Source organism: Quercus suber, unplaced genomic scaffold, assembly GCF_002906115.3.
Source record: "Quercus suber isolate HL8 unplaced genomic scaffold, Cork oak 2.0 scaffold_353, whole genome shotgun sequence".
Taxonomy (NCBI): domain Eukaryota; kingdom Viridiplantae; phylum Streptophyta; class Magnoliopsida; order Fagales; family Fagaceae; genus Quercus; species Quercus suber.
Window position 1 is genome coordinate 43271 of NW_027069805.1, and position 23524 is coordinate 66794.

The following is a 23524-nucleotide window of genomic DNA, read 5'->3' on the forward strand; positions in this document are numbered from 1 at the left end:
ATGCACATACATTGAAAACGTTGAAGATTATTTTATTTAGGTTAAAATGTAAAATTATCCCTTAAGTTTTTTCAAAATTTATTTCAGTTCTTTAATTTTGTTCATTTCAATTACTTTGGGCCTGTTTAGATTTATTGTCTTTTTATCAATTTTTTGTTAAAAAAATCTGTAAAATATTTTTTAATTATTAATTAAAATTTTTAATATTAAAAATTTGAAAAAAATTTAATGGAATGAGAAGAAACGGGTGGATGAGAAAAAAAAAAAAGATAAGAAAAAAAAAGTGGGTTGAGTGGGATTCTATCTGTAAAAATAAAAATTAAAACACAATAAATTATCATAAAATTTATATTTCATATGTCAAAAAAATTAATTAATTAATAAAATATTAGACTAGAATTAATCATAATTAAAAATAAAAAATATTATGAAAATATTGTGACATTTTATTGTGTCCTTATTTTTTAAAAAAAATTAGTGTTTTTTTTTTTCCTTTTTATATAGTGCTATTCACACAATATTTTTATAGCAATTTCATAAAAAAGTTTTCGAAGTTATATATTTTAGGACCTACAATGTGATATAGAATAATTATATATTTCTAATGATTTAAATAGTTAATTAAAGTTTAATGTGCTTTTATTGTTATTTTTACCAACCAGCCAAAAGAAAGTAGGGGCAAAAAAGAAGAAGACATTAGAATCATCAGCATTTACCATGTTTAAACTATTTTTGATGACATTATCCTACCAAGAAATGGATGATATGATATAATTTTAAAATTAATATATTTTTAAATAAACAAACTTCTCATATACACTAACAATTATAAAAATAAAAAATCATAAAAATAATTCATATTTCTCTCAAATAAAAAAATATTTTAAAAAAAATATAATAATATAAATAAGATATTTTCAAAAATAAATCTTAAGTTTATCTAATGTTATAACTCACCATCAAACTTATAAATATGTTTAATTATTTTATCACAACATATTTTATTCATAATAATAAAGATTTTTATTTCTTATCGTAATCTTCATTCAGTATACTAAATGTGTCATTAGACTTGAACTCAACTCATTTCTTAAATAAACAAAAATTAATTTTTTTTCCCTCAATTTGTGTCGACTTGTAAATAAGGAAGATAAAATATTAGACTAGTGGGCCTATTCCCAGCAAAGCCCAAAACTTTAACACCCGCCCCAAAAACCTGATCATAGCGAGTCGGACCTAATCCGAGAACACAAACCGAAAACTTTTAAACCCCTAAACCCTTAAAACAGTTATTATAAACCCTTTCCCTTCAAAAATCACAACCAAACCAGACAGCACAGCAGATATCACTTCCAAATTCAAATCCAAAAGCCAAACCAAAGGCAAAACCACCATGCCAGAACCAGAAGAACAAGAGGAGGAGCTTTTGAAAGATGGCTCCGACATCTGCCAACAGCTCATGGACCGTTACGCCAGGTCCTCCGCCCCGCAGCACCGCCACCTCCTCTGCAACGGCCGCCGCCATGCGTTCCATCCTCACCTCCGAGTCCCTCCCCCTCACCCCGCGCGCCTACTTCGCCGCTGCCATCGACACCGCTGCTTCCAATTCCGACACGCTTGACTCCACCGCTGCCGCCGCGCTGTTGTCATTTCTGTCCGTCGTGCTTCCGCTGGTGCCAGCGCAGGAAATCAGCGCAGAGAAGGCGGGCGAAGCGGTGTCCGTGCTGGTCAATTTGGTTGGGAAGGAGAGAGGGAGCGATGGAGGCTTGGCTGTGGCCACTGTGAAGGCTGTGGTCAAGTGTTTAGGAATTTTGTTAGGGTTTTGTGACTTGGAGAATTGGGATTCTCTCAAATTAGGGTTCCAAACTCTCCTTGATTTCTCAATTGATCGCCGTCCCAAGGTAATGCTTGATTCTTTTATTCATAAAAGATGTTGAGTTTATGAGTTTGTTAATTGCAATGACCAATTTCATAAAATTTGAACAATGAGTATATGATTGGTTCAGGTTAGGAGATGTGCTCAAGATTGTCTTGTGAAGGCTTTTAAGTCTTTTAAAAGCTCGGGTGTAAACAAGGCCGCGAGCAAGTTGGTACTGTCTATGCTCAAAAACAACATGCCTTTGGCAGTTAAATTAAGTAGTTTGAAGGCTGTAGATGGGTCTAAAGATGATACATTGTCGAAGCCTGAACATTTGGAGGTTCTTTATATGCTTAGTGTAGTGAAGATTAGTGTTCCGAGTCTTTCTACAAAAGTTAGTTCAAAAGTAATCTCAGAAATAGTGAAGCTTCTGAATTCCAAGTTCTCGGTGCTTACAAGACATGTTTTTCAAGTTATTGAAGCGTTTTTTGAAACATTGAGAGTTGAAGTTACTGTTCCAGAGACAGAGAAAATTGTAGATTTGCTTGTATCGTATGTGTCTTCGGGAGATAAGAACCCTGTGGACACTGATATTTCTGCAGCAACATTGTTAAAACGTGCTCTGGATATACTTCATGATAGAGAATCAAGCTTGTGGATTAGGAATCTTCCTCTAGTTTGTGGCTGTTTAGCAGGTATGTTTCTAGTTGTGCATTGGATTTAACATTATTAATGATGCAACTATGCCTTTAGCATTGAAACATTTGATGTAGCTTCTTTTGCTGTCTCATCTCATGCTGTTAATCGTAATTTACCTTTTTTTTTGGTAAGTAGTAACTTCATTAAAGGAGAATTTTCACAAGGTTACAGAAAAGTCCTCCTAGAAATTACAATATAAAGTTTAATAGAGCAATGGAATTTAGAAAAGAAGCTGTTTGTGATTGTCACATTTCACATCATTATCATCTTCCCCCCTTCCCCTCTCTATCCTTTGTGTTAATTCGGTATATATTATACATCTTCTGATTCATGTTGCCAATGCTGATTTAGGTCTTCTAAGTTCAGAGGCTAGCATTGCATCATTGGCTTCAGTATTTTGAAAGAGTTGCTCAGCCATCTTGCGGATTATAAAACTCTCTTGACTGATAAAGATAAACCATCTGATGATGAAGGTCAGGAGAGCATGGAAGCAAGTGCAATAAAATCAGTTTGTCTTATCTTTGAGAATGCCCTTGCCACTTATAGTGGAACTCCAGATGAGCATATTTTGGGGGTCATAACTGTTTTGTTTCTCAATCTTGGTATGTTATGTTGTTGATACTACATTCTGCAGATTAATCTTTATATTTATTTTTAATTATTGTTACTTCTAAAAATTTCACTTGCTTGAATCAACTTATTTATTTGTCTATTTATAAAAAAACTTATTTGATTTGTCTAATTGTTTTTTAGCAGTAGATTGTAAAAAGGAGAAATAAGGCATGTAAAATTCTCTTAATTGACCACTTTTGTTCAGATAAGGTCATTAAAGTAATCACTGAATTATTACCTTCCAAAAAAGAAAAGAAAAGTAATCACTGAATTATTACTTGCACACTTTGGGCATTTGATATTGGTTAATAATCTACTTGCACAGGACACTTTTTATCGAGGTTTTAGTAAGTTAAGGTGTTTGTTCATCATCTATTGGCATGGCTTGAGTTGTTTGATGAAAAGAAGTTCATGCTCAGCAATTTTAGCATCACACTGCCAAACCTTCTATCCTATAGGGATGATATGTTCAATCTGGACTGTGCTTACAGTTTGTACACATTGCCTTGTTGCATTCTTCGGTGTTGACTATATTATGCTTATGCTAGGACTACTTTCTAGTAATCAATTTTAGGGTAGGACTGCAATATCTCNCGCCCCGCAGCACCGCCACCTCCTTGCAACGGCCGCCGCCATGCGTTCCATCCTCACCTCCGAGTCCCTCCCCCTCACCCCGCGCGCCTACTTCGCCGCTGCCATCGACACCGCTGCTTCCAATTCCGACACGCTTGACTCCACCGCTGCCGCCGCGCTGTTGTCATTTCTGTCCGTCGTGCTTCCGCTGGTGCCAGCGCAGGAAATCAGCGCAGAGAAGGCGGGCGAAGCGGTGTCCGTGCTGGTCAATTTGGTTGGGAAGGAGAGAGGGAGCGATGGAGGCTTGGCTGTGGCCACTGTGAAGGCTGTGGTCAAGTGTTTAGGAATTTTGTTAGGGTTTTGTGACTTGGAGAATTGGGATTCTCTCAAATTAGGGTTCCAAACTCTCCTTGATTTCTCAATTGATCGCCGTCCCAAGGTAATGCTTGATTCTTTTATTCATAAAAGATGTTGAGTTTATGAGTTTGTTAATTGCAATGACCAATTTCATAAAATTTGAACAATGAGTATATGATTGGTTCAGGTTAGGAGATGTGCTCAAGATTGTCTTGTGAAGGCTTTTAAGTCTTTTAAAAGCTCGGGTGTAAACAAGGCCGCGAGCAAGTTGGTACTGTCTATGCTCAAAAACAACATGCCTTTGGCAGTTAAATTAAGTCCATATTCTTGGTTCAGTTGCTAATTTACCCTTCTTTTTTTTTTTTTAATAAGTAAAGTTGCCCCTCAGTTTTATTGAATATAAATTTCAGATGTCTGATATTTACTGACTGTAAGGTTGAAACTTAAGACTGACCCCAAATCCACTTCAACCTTCACTACTTGAGCCTAGCCAAAGTACATTATAAGCTTTTAATTGGACATTGTTAAGTTGTAGTTTGCGTGAAGATTATTCAAGTGGGAACAAGCTACTTTGCCTTCTTTTTCTTTGGGATCAGATCTTTTAGCTTTTTTAGGCAGCTTGAATGTTGGTTGACTTTATTTGCTGGGCTCAGATCTTTAACCTTTTAAAGAGTCCTTTTGTATACTTCCTGTGTATTTGGGCCTCGCCCTTTTTATCATTGAATCCTTTCTTTTATTAATCAAAAAAATGAAAATGAAAAAACTTTCCTAACTTACCATGTACTTTATTTGAAAGTCAATACTTCTTTTCTACGTGCTTTATTTTAATTTTGATTATGAAGGGTATCTTTGGAAACTGATAAATTTTTATTTCAAAGACAATTCATCAAATAATATTCCTTTAGGAGTTGGATTTTCTAAGGTGGACAAACAACATAGGATAGAGAGCGTAGCATGAAATCACAATATATCTGTAATTTTTGAATTTGTAAACTCCTTATTTTGAAATTTTGACATTATTATTGAACATAAAGAGGTTTTAGGTGCAAGGTAGTCAATATTGTATTGGTACCGGCTGTACCGAGGAAATATACCCCGTACTGGCCATTAAACCGATACTAGTACTCCTCCAAAACGTACCGGAAAAAAATACCAGCTTGTACCGGCCTATTTTTGCCATACCGGTCTGTATTAGCCCATACTGGCCAGTATTGACGTTTTGGCAGGTACAATAAAAAAAAAAAAATTGAAAAAAATTATTAAAAAATATTTTATTTAATCTAATATATTGGTTAATGTACTTAAGCTAATATGTAAGCTTATAAAATATGTGGATTTAAATTTTATGTTGATAAATATTGAAATTAATAAATTCATACTTACATAAATAATAAAAATATATATTTATGCTTAGAAATATATCAATAGCAGTAAACCCGAAACGGTATACCGTTATCAACCGGTACCGTAATATTTCGTTCCCTTGGCCAAACCAAAACAACCTTTGGTACAAAATTGACTCCCTTGCATAGGTGATAAATTAATAGTAGAAGTTTGAACGTTGTTGCATTTATATAGAGGCTTGCGACAAGATACAAAAAAAACTTCAGTTACAAATTCAAGAGGGTATTAGAAATAGCCTATGAGGAATAATTTCCACACTGGGTTAATTTTCCTTTAACAATGAGGTCCCAGTTATTCACTTGTAGTACATTTATGATATGGAATTATTGTGAAGAGCATAACCATGTATTTAGGTACTCTTTTGATATAATACCTTTATTTTTTGTATTTTGTTTTATCTTTTGGAATTTCTTTTAATTTTATTGAAACCCCTTTATAGTGAAAGTCACAGTTCTACATAAATGAGCTTCCAGGTAGTGTGTATGTTGATTTATGCACCTGTATGCATATTAGAATTGTGTACTTCAAGTTCAGCATGTTACAGCCATTTGTGAGCAACACTGATATTTTTAGTAAAATACTGCAATTTCTGCTCATATTATGTACTTTTGGTTGTAGGAGAAATCTCATATGTCTTTATGAAGAGTATAGTGCTTAAACTTGCGGACTTGATGATCCTTGCCAATGGGGGCACATCCAACACTGACCATGTAAGTTGATGGAAATTCATTTTAACTAATCCCATGTTGGTAAGCCTTTGGTTTGAATGAATATGTAAATATATTTATCCAGGATGTGTTCACTATATTGGGCATTCTTATATTCAGTTTTTGACCTTGGTTATTTTTGTTGTAAAATTAAATTTCTTAGTAATTATGAAAGTTTGCGGAGAGGATTAAGACTTTCTGTTGCCATGTCATTCCTCTTATTCACACTAGTCTTTCAATGTTTTCTATTGCTGTGTGTATGATGGTATGTAGTGAACCATTTCATGAGTTTACATGTGGATTTTCTTCTTTCTTGTCTTCCAGTTAAAAGTAGTAGATTACAACCAGCAAGATCTCAGCTCATGCCCATGACCTGTGGGACTGCTACCTAGTTTTTGTTGCCATCCACTGATACTTACCAGAATGTTGGAGCTTTGGCTGAAATATTAATTACTTTTCTAAAGGAGGACTCCTTTATGCATAAAAATATTGCTATTGCCTTACAGGTGCTCTCTCCTTCATAAGTAAAGCCAGGGTGTTTTTCTTTCAATTTTTTTTAATGTTCATTTTTGGTTATGTCCTTAATTATTCATTTTGTATGCCTTTTTTTTTTTGGGCTTTTTGCACAGGTTCTTGTTTATCAGAACAAGAATGTTCTTAGCCCTAAAACAGAATCTGCAGAACCCAACTCCTCTGNTGGTTTGAATGAATATGTAAATATAAAGTCTTTTTGGTCTTGTTGTTACCTACATCAAGCTCTAATTTTGGTGACTAGCAATTTGCAAAAATCATTTTAGTGTTTTGGCCTTACACTGAATCATATATTTTCATTAGTACTAGTGGAAAGGCCCTTTTTGATGAAGTTTGTATTTAGATGAAAATTGGTGGGGTTGGCATGTTGAACTCTATGATGTTCTTTGTTTGTGCATCAACTTGGGAATAATTTTGGATTTTGCATTCTTAATGGGAGACGTTTTGGTTCTTATAACAGAGTTTCTAAATCTTACCTTATTATTGAATTTTATATGGTTATCAGCTCAAGCAATTCAACAGATCTAGTATAACCACTCTATAATCTGGATCCATAAAGTTTCTCATGAATGTGATGAGTCATGTCTAATTTATTTCTGCACTTTTGTTTGAATTTATTTCATGGTAGAGGTACAAGTTTTGTAGGTAGTAGCAAAATGTTATCTTCAATTGACTTCTATTGATAATTGGTTAATATCTTTTTGATGATAATGCAGCTTCGGAATGTATTGGGTCTGCTGTAATTGCTATGGGACCAGAGCGGATACTTACACTTTTACCTATCTCCCTACATGGGACTTGACTTGTTGAACATTTGGTTGATACCTATTTTAAAAGATTATGTTGTTGAAGCTCACTAGGGTACTATATTGAGAATGTTGTGCCCCTTGCTAAATCATTTGAGCGGGCTAGTCGTAAAGGTATTTCCTCAAAAAATACAGGGAATCTCTATCCTTTATTTCAATTTTTTTTTCACAATCCTCTCTCTCATTGCTTCATTGAAATCAGAGTAGGAGTTGTCAGTGTGAGTCTTTCTGCATGTTGTATGTGCTATCACTTCCAATATCTATCCATTGTAACACCTTTTATCAAATAGGCTCCTCTTCCTTTTCGTTATAAAGGTAAATGATGAAACATACCTGATCTCCATCCGTACTATGTCTTGAACTGCAGACCTTGTGTGCTGGATTCTTTAAAATTCATTTGATATACTGAGTTACAGCTCATTTATCCAGGATGTGTTCACTATATTGGGCATTTCTTATATTCAGTTTTTGACCTTGGTTATTTGTTGTAAAATAAATTTCTTAGATTTGCAGAAAAAGATTGTGTGTTACAGTTCAGAAATGTACCCACTTACTCAAAGAAGATTGCAACCAAAAACATCAAGGCCTTGACATCATGTTCCACAGAGTTGCTCCAGGCTCTAACGAACTTATTTGTTGATTCACTTCCTGAGAAGCGCTCGTATCTAAAGGTTCTCCATTTGTCACTCACTGAACTTATATTTAGAAATTTGATATATCTTCTCTTGCTCTCCATACCTGTAATTACAGGATAAGCATAATCGTTGTCCATAAATTACTCTGTTTTTCTCCACTGTGGTTATAGAAAGGTGGTCTATTTGTAACCATTTGCAATTCCATACACAAATTTTGTACAAATTTAATTCCCTTTTTAAATATTTATACCTTATTTTTCTTCGCCTTTTTGGGTATGCATTATGCAACCTTTTTTTTAGGTAATAGAAAAAGAACTGATATGTATCTTAGAGTCCAAGCCACCATTATCAACCTCAATGCTCTTGGTTTTGGGCAGGTCTCATGGTTTAATGATGGTCAATGTGAGCCGATATTATACCAACACTGACCTTCCTACATGATGATCTCTTTATGCTAACACATGCCAAGCCAACCTGTGGGCTTTTGGAGAAGCTAAACTTGTTACTCTAGGGTATTGGAGCTTAATAACATGCCGTAGTTTTGGAACAACTACAGATTAACAACTCCGTGATTGACTGAAAATTAAGTGCAAATGCGTAAATGTGATTTTGTTTTGAATATGTACATTAGATTAGTGATTGAGAAATTTCCATGGCTGCAATATATATATATATATATTCATATATATTCATTCTAATATTGATTCTATTCAGCTGAGAGTTAATTTCCAAGGGACACAATAAGTTTCTCGTTTGAGAATGTTGCATTAATCTTTTCTTAAATAAAATTATATGTATAGAGTATTTTTTTGTGTGTCATTTTTTATAGAATTTTAATCTTCTTTTTATGGTTTAAGATTGGTTTATTGCTTGTTTAGTTCTGATATTCTCTTGGTCTGTATTTTCTTTGGCAGTATGAATTATTAGCCAATTTCTAAATAATAATATGATTAAATATTTTTTGTTCTTATTTTCTCAGGATGCCATTGGATGCCTGGCTTCTATTACTGATTCTTCTATAACTAAAATGATTCTCATGTCATTATTCGAGAGGTTTCAGTTCGTAGATGGTGAGGGTGAATTTGAAAAGTTGGGGAGTGATAACCAAGCAATGATTGATAAAGAACAAGGCAATCTAAGTAGTACAGAGAAAGAGATTCAGAGGTAAATGTGAGTGATATTGTTTTTCGGATGAGTGAGCTTTGGCCCCAAGGGTGGTGGCAGAGCTGGTAACGAGATTGTATGCATCATATAAAATTGGGTAATAGGCCATCTGCCAAGGGTTTTAGGTTTAATAATATATTTTAGCAGTGCTTATAAATAAATGAATATATATTATTATTATTATTTTCAAAGGAAGTCTGTGTGAGTTTTTTATTTCATGGAAAGGAGAAAACACTTCGGCTTAATATCCAAGAACTTGTTTGAAAATCATGTAAAGCAAAGGGACTTAAGGGTCTATTGTTATTTGACCAAATAGGATTGTCCATTTCCTCACTTAAGAGAAGTAGGATTAAGCTGAGCCAAAATGTTTTTCCATGAGACAGGATTTTTAACCAAATAGGATTGTCCTGTTTTTGTAGCCATGTGATAATCCTACTTGAGATTTCTGTATAAATGATTGTTTGATGATGAAGAACTTGTCTATGTGGTCAACTGAGAAAGGTAGAACATGGGAATTTTGTTTGTTTGTTATTTATGGCTTTGTATTGTATTTCTTATTGGTCTTTACCAATATATCTTACTTCAACAAGATAAAAGCAACTGAATTGTATGAATTTTTGTTGCCATGAATTGGATGTTCATTACTTTGTTTTCCTGGCAAAGTATTTGGTTTTTATTTTTGATTACAAATCGAATTTTTTTAGGAACTTTACTTTAAATTCACTACATAATGATTTCTTTGGTTTTGCGCTCCATACTTCTTTTAGATTCATTTGGTAGCTTGTTGGTTTCTTAGTTTTACCCTCTTTTAAAAGTTCATCTTGTGATGATCAGCACTAAATATTTTGGCAGTAATTTTCTATTAATTTTATATTTTGAAAAGAAAATGCGAAGGAAAACTTTTTTGAGTGTCTTTAGTTGGGTGAGGAGNTTCCATTTCCCCCCCCCCCCCCTTTTTTTTTTTTGTTTTCCTTGTGTGATAGTTGTTTTGTTTTTCTTCTTTTTTTTTTGTTTGTTTAACTAGACATGATGTTTTTGGAACATGATTTTTATTTTTTAATAAATTGGGTGATTTCTTTTTTTTAGTTATTTGTCACTCTTTTGTTTTAATTGGTCATCATTTTTTAACAAGGGTATATGAGTAAATTTAAGAAAACTCATTTTTTCCATCCCTCTATTTTTCCGCTCCCAACCAAACAAAAAGAGAAGAAATTAAAATCTTTTCTATTCTTCTACTATTTTCTATTCTCCCACTTTTCCACCCCTCCAACCAAACAGACCCTTAAGTTACAATCTGTTAGCTTTAGTTCTTGAACTTCTTGTATTTGTTTCTTGTTTAGAGTGTTCACCATTGTGAACACGATGTTCAATTTTTTCGATATAAGTCTTATTACCTAGAAAAAAGAAGAAGTATTGCCCTCTTAAATGTCTTCTGAATGAGTCTGATTGCAATATTCTGTTCTTGGTAAATATCCGTCAAATTGCTACAGTAACCAAAATTTACAGTTATTTCAAAACCTCCATCTTGATGGCAAATGTACATCTACTGATAATGTATCCATAATTTATGTAAATGGGTTACCAATGGCATTCTTTGCTGGCATCAGCATTTGCCTGGTGAAATCATTATGTAGTCTGATATATGGGTTTTAATGATGCTTTTTATTTCATAAAAGTTTATCATATGGGTTGCACCATTATATTTTATAACGTGAAGTCTAATAAGTGGTTGTGTTAGATGACGTGAAGTCTACAGGAATGACAATGGTAAAAGGTTAAGAGAATTCTTTATTGTTTTCTAGTCACAAAATATTTTGATGATATCTGCCCCTGTTGCAGCTTGTATGCAGTCATTCAATTATTAGACCATAAAACATTTTGTATAAGTTTGTCTAAATGTGTTGGATCATTTTATCCTAAAATTTTTGCCCTCCTGCTCCAAAACCACCTTTTCTTGTTGACTATCAGTACTATCTAGCACTTAAGCCTATGCAAAATATGTAAATAAAGTATAGCTTGTTTGTGTTTGTATTTGTATTGGTAGGAATTTATTGTTAGATATTTTGTAGTCAATGAAATGCCATTGTATATCTGGTAAGAAAAAAAACCTTCCCCCATTTTCTGGTCATATGGTCATAAAATAGATTGATGATTTACTGTTTAGTTAATGTTGTTATTCTTTCAGGTGTGTGATAATGGAGCTAGTATCTTCTTTTGTTGAAGGAGCCAAGGAGGATGTTATTGATCTAATCTATAAATTTATTAGACACACTTTTGAGGTATATTGTTGGCACTCTTTACCCACATGAGTAACATGACATGCTTTTTATTAATGCCAATTCTGTTACTCCTTTGACTAGTGGATTTAGGCTGACACCATTTGTGAACCTTTGGTTTTAGGTAACTAATAAGTCTGGTCATTGTGAAGCATACCACGCCTTGAGCAGAATTCTGGAGGTCTGAATTGGCATCTCCCAACTCTTAAATATGTTATTTTTGGAGCTTGTTATCATTATGAACTTGATTCTCATTTGTGTTATGGAATGGGACAGGAACATGCCTGGTTTTCTTCTTCCCGATTTGTTGAGCTGATTGATTTGTTACTTGGTCTTAAGTCTCCTGTTGATATTGCCTCTCTTAGGAGTCGCTTTGCTAGTCTCCATATATTAATGATTCATGCATTGAAGGTAAAAAATTCTTTCTTTAAGGTAATGATAAACTTATTTAGTTTTTATAATGGGGGAAATTGTGCAGTTGGTCCTCAATAGTAGTAGGCGGTGTTTTTATTTTTCTAATTAGAAAGATGTTTGTTCGCTTCACTAAATATTGGTGCATAATATAGCGATAAGTTTGGAGAGCTGCCTGGGTGCGCTTTCTATCTTTGATTTCCTCTTGTTCTTTCTCTTTCCTCTGTTTTGATCTCATCTTTTACTTTTCTACCTGTTAATTGTTTAATTTTATTTTAATATATTTTTCTCTAAGTTATTTTCTGCTGTCCCAGTTAGTGATTCTTAAACTAATGCAGCATGCCCCATAGATCTGGTTTTGAAATTTTTAGCACTTCTCTATGAATGTGTCTCATGTAATTACTCAAAATGATAACAGAAGCCATATCTTTTTCTACGAGTTAAGATGAAAGTGTACTGGTTGGTAGGAAGCAAAGGTCTTTGAGTGCCCTCTATCAATTAAGATTAGCTATCAGAGCATGCAACACATGCAACCATATTAACCAATTCTTGTTATTGTCAAAAGTAAATAAATAAATAGGGACACATACACACTTATAGAAAAAATAGCAAGAATACCAATTAAAATGTGAAGCCCTCCAAAATGTGGACGAATTTGCTCCTATTTTGTCTTATCTAATATCCAAATACGTTTTTGCTTGATGGCCTGGGAAGATTAGATGCTATCATTACATAACAGCCCCTTCCCCCTATGCTTTTTTTATCATTGGTCCGTGCAGTTCCAAAACATTGATGGTTATTGACTGCAGTAGCTGAAAGCATTTCTCTACTTTTTTGTTTTATATATGTGGGTTTATAATGTCATCTTATCATGTATGAGATAGTTGAAAATATTTTTTCAGTTTCTGCTAATTGCCATGAAGTTTTATATTCCAACTATGACTGACTTCACCAATGCTATTTCATTATTCAGCTTTTGTTGAATGATAAGCCATGATGCCAAAATGACCAATGCTTGTTTTGGCTTGCTTTAGTTCCTTCCACTTGAATTGTATAGCTTGTTGGCTACACTTTACCAGACAATCTCAGATGGCTTTTGTATTTTGTGTCCATTTTCCTGTTGGGTGATTGTTGCAAGGAGCAGGAAGAAAGTTTTGTTTTGTTTAAGTTTAGAAGCCAATTATATTTTTTATTATTGGTCCATTGGATTTTATTTAGGTCTTATTATTTAATTGACTGGAGTGAAGTTTATTTTCGTAATTCAATAATTGGGCTTTGACCCAAGTCAATTGAGATTGGGGGTTTTTTCTGATCAAAGATTTGGGTTTGTCATAGTAGTCTATATAGGCATATTATTATATTCTTTTGGAGACAAATTTATGATTGACTTTTCAAAAAAGAAAAAGAAAAAAAGTTTATGATGAATTAAAACTCAGTTGGAATTTTTCTAATAGTTTGGTGTTGACTCTAGCCAACCCTAAGTTTGGAATCCTAAGTTTTCTATCATGCTCAATGCTGATTCCTATGTTTAATTGTATTTTGCGGTTGTTTATATTATCAAATCCCTTGAAAATTTTTTACTTCATCAGTTTTGGTACCAGCTCTCGTTGTTTTGCACTTGTGGTATGTGACCTATGTTCAATTATCATGCTATTCCACTTGCAATTCAGACCTTGACACCTGTGCTGGTGTTCTTGTTTCAAAGGATCTTCCACAAACATTTTATGCTGAATGAGGCTGTGTTACATTCTCATAGTTCCATATTTTAATTTCTTTTCAGAATGAAGATTAACTACTTACATGAAATACAGCCAGAACTCATTTGCCACATTACTTGCAGTTTAGTTGGTTCCCTACAAACATCTACACTTTTCTGCTGTATTTGTGAAGCAGCAACCTTTTCTATACAGTTTTAAAAAGGCAGTTCAATTTCTTTTGCTGAATTTTTGTTAAATCTTTGTATGCTCTGTGCAGATGAGGTTGGAGGAGGAGAACACAAAGGCTTTTCTTATTCTCAATGAGATTATACTCACATTAAAGGAGGTAAGAGCTATTATCTCCAGAAGTATGATGTTGTAAATGCTTTACCTCATTTTTGTTTAGCCCGTTCTCTCTCTCTCTCTCTCTCTCTCAAGCTAGTTAGTTTCTTAAGAGTACATCAGTGAAGCTCTGCCTGAATTTTAGACTTGACCTTGTAACTGGGAATAATGAGATCTTTATCCCATATGTGTCACTCAGTTCAATCCTTTAATTTTTTTAGGCCAAGAAGCTTGTAGCTTAAATCTCTTAATTAGATAATGTCTGTTCACTTCCATTAACCTACTATTGATGGATTGTGACATGACCCACAATAGGGCTTGAGAGTGGAAGGCTAGCTGCCACTAAAGTAGCATTCGAGGTAGATATATCTATATCCATGCTAAGTCTTTTTCCGCTAAATTGAATATTCATCTGAAGTCAATTATGATCTCCAGTTAGGGAGTCAACACATCCACGAATACTGAGGATACTTGACTGTATGTACATTTAGTGGATCATCTGAAAGCATGGAGAGGCCCATAAGAGCTCTACTGTCTTGCAACTTCTGGGAAACTAGGTTGTATAAGTTGGCAGTTGTACACCAGTATTTCCTTCTCCCTTTATAATAGTTTTATGTTTTCTTAATTTTCTTTTGTATGCATGTTGTAGTGGGAGGCTGTGATCTAATTCCATCTTTCCTTTTGATGAATGTACATTTCTGTTGTCGACTTTTTGAAGTAAGCTTAGTACTTTTGAAGCTTCTTGTGTCAACATTACTTAAGTTCCATTGTAATCACACCCTTTTTATAACTCTTATTTGTTGTAGAAGCAGAGTTACCAATTCTGGGTTCAAGAGACAGCCAATGGTAATGGCATCGTTGTGGTGCCCCATGTCTGTCCAACCCCACCTTCCCCCCTATCTACCTATAAAAAAGTTGCTAATTTTGCAATAAGAAAGATTTCTGCACTACTAATGTGTTTTTTTATATGTAGGGAAACGAAGAATTCAGGAAATCTGCTTATGATATTCTCCTTAAGATAAGTGCCAGCTTGAAAGACTCATCAGCTATTTCTGATGCACCTTATCACAAACTGATTGGCATGGTAAGTATATTAATGATTCTACTTCAACATCTGATTTAATACAGATGGTACTTTTTAATTACTTGATTATTTGATGAATTACCGCTTCCTCAACTGCTTTCATCTTTAATATCTAATGATTTTACAATAATCAGATAATGGGCTATCTTTCTGGTTCATCTCCTCATATAAAGAGTGGGGCTGTGTCTGCCCTGTCAGTATTAGTTTATCAGGATGCAGATATCTGTCTTTCAATGCCTGATATTGTCCCCTCACTTTTATCTTTGCTGCATACCAAAGTGGTGGAAATTATAAAAGTGAGTGTTCTCTTAGTTGCTCCTGATTCAGTGGTTGGTACGATTTTGCTTTTTATGCTAATTAGTTGATTGCATATTTAACAGGCTGTTTTGGGTTTCGTGAAAGTACTAGTGTCATGCTTACAAGCCAAAGACCTACACAGGCTTCTGTCTGATGTTGTCTATGAAGTTTTACCATGGTCATCTGTCTCCAGACATCATTTTAGATCAAAGGCACTTGCAAATTTGACATTAAGCACTTATTTGCCTTATTTACATATATAAATGAAATTATATTGGTGTTGGTGTTGGAAATTTTCATACATATGCATGTGCATCTTTATTCACAGGTCATTGTCATAATGGAGATAATAATACGGAAGTGTGGTTCTGCAGTAGTTGAGTCAGTTACTCCAGATAAATATAAGAGTTTTCTGAAGACCGTTTTTGAGGTGATTCTTTCATTTCCTGTTTTAAGCTCATTTTTAAATATAGTTTATTTTAATTTTAGAGAGGGACTTGATCATCCAATTGGTTGAGAACTCCTTTGAGCTGTTTAGGCCCTCAAGTTCGATCTTTTTTATACCGTAATGAATTATTTTCAAATAGTGTAATCTCTACTAAAAATTGTTGGTGATGCAAATATAGCTTGATCATAGGTTCCTCTCCACGGAGGCCTTGTTTTAAATGTCAAAGTACTGGCACTAGGCATTAATAAGCCACATGCTTATGTGGCTTCACAGTTTTTTTTATAATTTTGAGAAAAACATTAGCAATATAATGTTGCAGCATGTCTTAAGATAGTTTTCTGAAGAGTAGCTGTACTTGTAATGCACAATTAGCATGGTAGAAGCATGTCCTGTGAGCTCAACTAGGTGGATGGCAAATACGGAGATGGAGGATAGTTCAGTGGGATCGGAGGTCTGGAGGAGTTTGATAGACATTGGGTCCGTTTGGATAGCACTTATTGTTGCTGAAAGTTGATAAAAACTGATTGTTGCTGAAAACACTGTAGCAAAATAATTTTTAAATGTGTAAATAGTATCGTGGGATCCACTTTTAATATTAAATATTGCTTGAACAGTGCATGAACAGTGCGTGAACAGTACGTGAACAGTAAATTTTGTCCCCAAAATGTCAACAATTGCGGCAAAAAAAAAAAAAAAAAAAAAAAATTATTGGTGCATAATATAGCGATAAGTTTGGAGAGCTGCCTGGGTGCGCTTTCTATCTTTGATTTCCTCTTGTTCTTTCTCTTTCCTCTGTTTTGATCTCATCTTTTACTTTTCTACCTGTTAATTGTTTAATTTTATTTTAATATATTTTTCTCTAAGTTATTTTCTGCTGTCCCAGTTAGTGATTCTTAAACTAATGCAGCATGCCCCATAGATCTGGTTTTGAAATTTTTAGCACTTCTCTATGAATGTGTCTCATGTAATTACTCAAAACGATAACAGAAGCCATATCTTTTTCTACAAGTTAAGATGAAAGTGTACTGGTTGGTAGGAAGCAAAGGTCTTTGAGTGCCCTCTATCAATTAAGATTAGCTATCAGAGCATGCAACAAATGCAACCATATTAACCAATTCTTGTTATTGTCAAAGTAAATAAATAAATAGGAACACATACACACTTATAGAAAAAATAACAAGAATACCAATAAAAATGTGAAGCCCTCCAAAATGTGGACAAATTTGCTCCTATTTGTCTTATCTAATATCCAAATACCTTTCTGCTTGATGGCCTGGGAAGATTAGATGCTATCATTACATAACAGCCCCTTCCCCCTATGCTCTTTTTATCAATGGTCCGTGCAGTTCCAAAACATTGATGGTTATTGACTGCAGTAGCTGAAAGCATTTCTCTACTTTTTTGTTTTATACATGTGGGTTTATAAAGTCATCTTATAATGTATGAGATAGTTGAAAATATTTTTTCAGTTTCTGCTAACTGCCATGAAGTTTTATATCCCAACTATGACTGACTTCACCAATGCTATTTCATTATTCAGCTTTTGTTGAATGATAAGCCATGATGCCAAAATGACCAATGCTTGTTTTGGCTTGCTTTAGTTCCTTCCACTTGAATTGTATAGCTTGTTGGCTACACTTTACCAGACAATCTCAGATGGCTTTTGTATTTGGTGTCCATTTTCCTGTTGGGTGATTGTTGCAAGGAGCAGGAAGAAAATTTTGTTTTGTTTAAGTTTAGAAGCCAATTATATTTTTTATTATTGGTCCATTGGATTTTATTTAGGTCTTATTATTTAATTGACTGGAGTGAAGGTTATTTTCGTAATTCAATAATTGGGCTTTGACCCAAGTCAATTAAGATTGGGGGTTTTTTCTGATCAAAGATTTGGGTTTGTCATAGTAGTCTATATAGGCATATTATTATATTCTTATGGAGACAAATTTATGATTGACTTTTCAAAAAAGAAAAAGAAAAAAAGTTTATGATGAATTAAAACTCAGTTGGAATTTTTCTAATAGTTTGGTGTTGACTCTAGCCAACCCTAAGTTTGGAATCCTAAGTTTTCTATCATGCTCAATGCTGATTCCTATGTTTAATTGTATTTTGCGGTTGTTTATATTATCAAATCCCTTGAAAATTTTTTACTTCATCAGTTTTGGTACCAGCTCTCGTTGTTTTGCACTTGTGGTATGTGACCTATGTTCAATTATCATGCTATTCCACTTGCAATTCAGACCTTGACACCTGTGCTGGTGTTCTTGTTTCAAAGGATCTTCCACAAACATTTTATGCTGAATGAGGCTGTGTTACATTCTCATAGTTCCATATTTTAATTTCTTTTCAGAATGAAGATTAACTACTTACATGAAATACAGCCAGAACTCATTTGCCACATTACTTGCAGTTTAGTTGGTTCCCTACAAACATCTACACTTTTCTGCTGTATTTGTGAAGCAGCAACCTTTTCTATACAGTTTTAAAAAGGCAGTTCAATTTCTTTTGCTGAATTTTTGTTAAATCTTTGTATGCTCTGTGCAGATGAGGTTGGAGGAGGAGAACACAAAGGCTTTTCTTATTCTCAATGAGATTATACTCACATTAAAGGAGGTAAGAGCTATTATCTCCAGAAGTATGATGTTGTAAATGCTTTACCTCATTTTTGTTTAGCCCGTTCTCTCTCTCTCTCTCTCTCTCTCAAGCTAGTTAGTTTCTTAAGAGTACATCAGTGAAGCTCTGCCTGAATTTTAGACTTGACCTTGTAACTGGGAATAATGAGATCTTTATCCCATATGTGTCACTCAGTTCAATCCTTTAATTTTTTTAGGCCAAGAAGCTTGTAGCTTAAATCTCTTAATTAGATAATGTCTGTTCACTTCCATTAACCTACTATTGATGGATTGTGACATGACCCACAATAGGGCTTGAGAGTGGAAGGCTAGCTGCCACTAAAGTAGCATTCGAGGTAGATATATCTATATCCATGCTAAGTCTTTTTCCGCTAAATTGAATATTCATCTGAAGTCAATTATGATCTCCAGTTAGGGAGTCAACACATCCACGAATACTGAGGATACTTGACTGTATGTACATTTAGTGGATCATCTGAAAGCATGGAGAGGCCCATAAGAGCTCTACTGTCTTGCAACTTCTGGGAAACTAGGTTGTATAAGTTGGCAGTTGTACACCAGTATTTCCTTCTCCCTTTATAATAGTTTTATGTTTTCTTAATTTTCTTTTGTATGCATGTTGTAGTGGGAGGCTGTGATCTAATTCCATCTTTCCTTTTGATGAATGTACATTTCTGTTGTCGACTTTTTGAAGTAAGCTTAGTACTTTTGAAGCTTCTTGTGTCAACATTACTTAAGTTCCATTGTAATCACACCCTTTTTATAACTCTTATTTGTTGTAGAAGCAGAGTTACCAATTCTGGGTTCAAGAGACAGCCAATGGTAATGGCATCGTTGTGGTGCCCCATGTCTGTCCAACCCCACCTTCCCCCCTATCTACCTATAAAAAAGTTGCTAATTTTGCAATAAGAAAGATTTCTGCACTACTAATGTGTTTTTTTATATGTAGGGAAACGAAGAATTCAGGAAATCTGCTTATGATATTCTCCTTAAGATAAGTGCCAGCTTGAAAGACTCATCAGCTATTTCTGATGCACCTTATCACAAACTGATTGGCATGGTAAGTATATTAATGATTCTACTTCAACATCTGATTTAATACAGATGGTACTTTTTAATTACTTGATTATTTGATGAATTACCGCTTCCTCAACTGCTTTCATCTTTAATATCTAATGATTTTACAATAATCAGATAATGGGCTATCTTTCTGGTTCATCTCCTCATATAAAGAGTGGGGCTGTGTCTGCCCTGTCAGTATTAGTTTATCAGGATGCAGATATCTGTCTTTCAATGCCTGATATTGTCCCCTCACTTTTATCTTTGCTGCATACCAAAGTGGTGGAAATTATAAAAGTGAGTGTTCTCTTAGTTGCTCCTGATTCAGTGGTTGGTACGATTTTGCTTTTTATGCTAATTAGTTGATTGCATATTTAACAGGCTGTTTTGGGTTTCGTGAAAGTACTAGTGTCATGCTTACAAGCCAAAGACCTACACAGGCTTCTGTCTGATGTTGTCTATGAAGTTTTACCATGGTCATCTGTCTCCAGACATCATTTTAGATCAAAGGCACTTGCAAATTTGACATTAAGCACTTATTTGCCTTATTTACATATATAAATGAAATTATATTGGTGTTGGTGTTGGAAATTTTCATACATATGCATGTGCATCTTTATTCACAGGTCATTGTCATAATGGAGATAATAATACGGAAGTGTGGTTCTGCAGTAGTTGAGTCAGTTACTCCAGATAAATATAAGAGTTTTCTGAAGACCGTTTTTGAGGTGATTCTTTCATTTCCTGTTTTAAGCTCATTTTTAAATATAGTTTATTTTAATTTTAGAGAGGGACTTGATCATCCAATTGGTTGAGAACTCCTTTGAGCTGTTTAGGCCCTCAAGTTCGATCTTTTTTATACCGTAATGAATTATTTTCAAATAGTGTAATCTCTACTAAAAATTGTTGGTGATGCAAATATAGCTTGATCATAGGTTCCTCTCCACGGAGGCCTTGTTTTAAATGTCAAAGTACTGGCACTAGGCATTAATAAGCCACATGCTTATGTGGCTTCACAGTTTTTTTTATAATTTTGAGAAAAACATTAGCAATATAATGTTGCAGCATGTCTTAAGATAGTTTTCTGAAGAGTAGCTGTACTTGTAATGCACAATTAGCATGGTAGAAGCATGTCCTGTGAGCTCAACTAGGTGGATGGCAAATACGGAGATGGAGGATAGTTCAGTGGGATCGGAGGTCTGGAGGAGTTTGATAGACATTGGGTCCGTTTGGATAGCACTTATTGTTGCTGAAAGTTGATAAAAACTGATTGTTGCTGAAAACACTGTAGCAAAATAATTTTTAAATGTGTAAATAGTATCGTGGGATCCACTTTTAATATTAAATATTGCTTGAACAGTGCATGAACAGTGCGTGAACAGTACGTGAACAGTAAATTTTGTCCCCAAAATGTCAACAATTGCGGCAAAAAAAAAAAAAAAAAAAAAAAAAAAAGAGAAAACACAGGAAGCAAAACGCGCCGTGACTATCCACCGTATCCAAACGCACACATTGTGCATGAAATAAACACAAGCTAGTATTCAAAACTAGGTATCTGGCCGTGTCTTTGTATGGTCCTGCACTTGTATTGCCTGGAACGCCTTATGCATTTGTAAGAGAATGCTAGGACGGGCCCAACCACAAGTGTCACAAACCAGAATGAAACCACCAACGCTGAAAGCTTTTATTTCTTTTTAGGGGGGAGGGTAAGATATTCTGATTTTGTTATTAAAATGTTACATAGACCGGCTATTGGCTGTTGTTTGATTGTTTTCCTTGCATTCTTTTCTTATTTTACCCTTTACCTCTATTCTCTACTATCAATTTGGTCCCATAGTGTGTCCTCAACCATTCATTAGATGAAGGCCTCTAGTTAAAGAAACATAAAGACTTTCTTGCCCCCCCCCTTAATGAATGAGCATTATCAGTTTAAACATAGGGATCTAATGTCCCTCCTGCAGGCGTTTTTCTTTTGGTGGGAGTTCATTTGAAGTGTGTTTGATAAAGAATCATTTCATTTGGAATCCACTGGGTTAGGCCTCATAAGGTTATTGAGTTGTTTGAGTCTTGGTAGGGTAAGTTTGGGTGACATCGCAATATTTATTTTTGGAGACTTGTGCCTCATTGCTTGATATGGTGTATTTGACGTGAAAGGAATGTTAGAAGCTTTGAGGGATGTAAACGTTCTACGCTAGAGATTTAGGTTTTTTTCTTTCACACTCTCCTTGAATGGAGTGTGGCTTTGTCTCATTCTTCTTGTTTTCCCTTCCTGTTTTACTTGATCGTTGTAATTTTGGTTCCTGATATGTGCCCCCATAGTACTTCCCCAACGTACTTGGGTTGGCTTTTTTATTGATAATAATATATATATATATATATGATGGAAGATTATTTGGATGGCTGTTCCTCATTGTTTGATGTGGTGCATTTGGTGGGAGAGAAACAACTGGTGCTTTGAGGATTTAGAAAGGACAATAGCTGATCTTAAACCTCTCTTCTTTAGAATGCTGACTGATTGGATGTCCATTGTTGGAAGCCATTCCATTTTTTCAATCTATGATATGATGGATGTTTGTAACTTTTGTACTTGATTGTTATGATCCCCAGCTGTATATGTTGTGTATACTTGGGTGATTCTTTTTTGTGATTTGAATAAATTTTAGATTACTTATAAAAAAAAAAACATATATGATGGAAGATTATGTTGTCCTCATGTATCTTATTGCAGAACCGCCATGGCAGAACGAGTTCCAAAGAATCTGATGCTGGTGATACAGAAATGATGCTTGCAGATACATCTATGAAGGCTTCTGAATCCATGTACAACTGATCACATTTTTTATGCTGCTCTGTTCTTTTGATAAATCTTGCTCTATTCTTTCTTTCCATCTCTTATTTTGCTTTATTTTTTTTAGGCTGGAGAAGAGGAAACACAAAGCAATGAGTTCTATACCTGAGGAGAATGGTTCAGTAGAACAAAGGAAGAGAAAGAGAGAGAAGAAAACCAATGCCTATGCCCGCATCCCTAGCTCAAATGAGCATCACCCGTCATCTGGTAGTGGTGGTGGTTTAAGAGCAGTTCAAAGTGCTAGGCTATCTCATAATGCAAAATCAATGAAGGGTCAGTCAGAAGGAAGACAAAAGAAGAGCAAGAGGAATCATGACCAAATTATGAAAAATCATGAAAAGAGAAAGGAGCCAACTAACACAAGCAAGAAAGATGAAGCAACTCATATACCTAATGATTCCAAATTAAGCAGACACAAGGTCGGGAGGAAAAGACAGAAGATTAATAAATTAGTAACGATGTGCACAAAGTCTGAATAGCAATTGCTTCCCTGAAGCACGAGAAGAATTTGGCACTCTCCTTGTACTGCCCTACTGAAGATGTTCATGTAGGATGAGAGCAAGCTTCTCACACTTTCATTGGGAGTCATTTCCTCAGGAATTGCAGAGATCAAGGAGTTCTATGAGCTGTGTTGGTCTAGTTTAAAGAGTGAGAATTCTGGAATCTCTCTAAAGATGGGATTCTGGCTTTATTCACTTGGAGGGTGCTGAGCAGTGCAAAAAGTCACCAGTTTTGGTCCAGCTTAATACTTACTAGTGGGTGTTGCCATGGTTGGCTACAAGTCTGAAGCCGCTGAACTGTTCAGCCATGTGACTAGAGGGCATTTGTATACATATTTTGTTTATTAGTCTTAAAAAGCGCATTTTTTTTTTCTTTTGGCTACAATATACTCCAAATCATTCTTACTATTTTGTCTTTAGCAGGTAGGGTTGGAAATCTATTTAATTTTTTTTATTAAGGTTTTAAATGGTTTTTTTAAAGCTTATTAATAAATAAAAAATGTCCAATGGTTAAATTAAGTTGTTACACTACTAGAAATATATATTTACTAATCTATGTTTATCACGATCATTTTAAATATCTTAA

General features: G+C 34.5%; 2 protein-coding genes across 2 annotated transcripts; both read left to right on the forward strand.

Moving 5' to 3' along the window:
* Nucleotides 1–1278: 1278 nt before the first annotated feature.
* On the forward strand, nucleotides 1279–23310 carry LOC112003759 (uncharacterized). Its single transcript, XM_065760092.1, is given in 28 exon segments — nucleotides 1279–1507; nucleotides 1509–1901; nucleotides 2007–2553; nucleotides 2909–2947; nucleotides 2950–3159; nucleotides 6122–6217; nucleotides 7458–7536; nucleotides 7538–7587; nucleotides 7590–7833; nucleotides 8053–8218; nucleotides 9162–9346; nucleotides 11532–11625; nucleotides 11747–11803; nucleotides 11899–12033; nucleotides 14008–14076; nucleotides 15046–15156; nucleotides 15291–15452; nucleotides 15537–15665; nucleotides 15782–15965; nucleotides 18058–18164; nucleotides 18443–18511; nucleotides 19117–19224; nucleotides 19481–19591; nucleotides 19726–19887; nucleotides 19972–20100; nucleotides 20217–20318; nucleotides 22319–22410; nucleotides 22506–23310. Coding segments are annotated over 28 exon segments (4356 nt in total). The 5' UTR covers nucleotides 1279–1393; the 3' UTR covers nucleotides 22918–23310.
* On the forward strand, nucleotides 3770–4442 carry LOC136061798 (uncharacterized). Its single transcript, XM_065760109.1, has 2 exons — nucleotides 3770–4181; nucleotides 4287–4442. The coding sequence occupies exons 1-2, from the start codon at nucleotides 3804–3806 to the stop codon at nucleotides 4440–4442; spliced, it is 534 nt and encodes a 177-aa protein (XP_065616181.1). The 5' UTR covers nucleotides 3770–3803.
* Nucleotides 23311–23524: the final 214 nt, after the last annotated feature.

Coding starts and splice junctions, on each gene's coding strand:
- LOC136061798 (XM_065760109.1), top strand. CDS start 3,804: ATGCGTTCCATCCTCACCTCCGAGTCCCTCCCCCTCACCCCGCGCGCC. Junction 4,182..4,286: donor CAATTGATCGCCGTCCCAAG/GTAATGCTTGAT, acceptor TGATTGGTTCAG/GTTAGGAGATGTGCTCAAGA.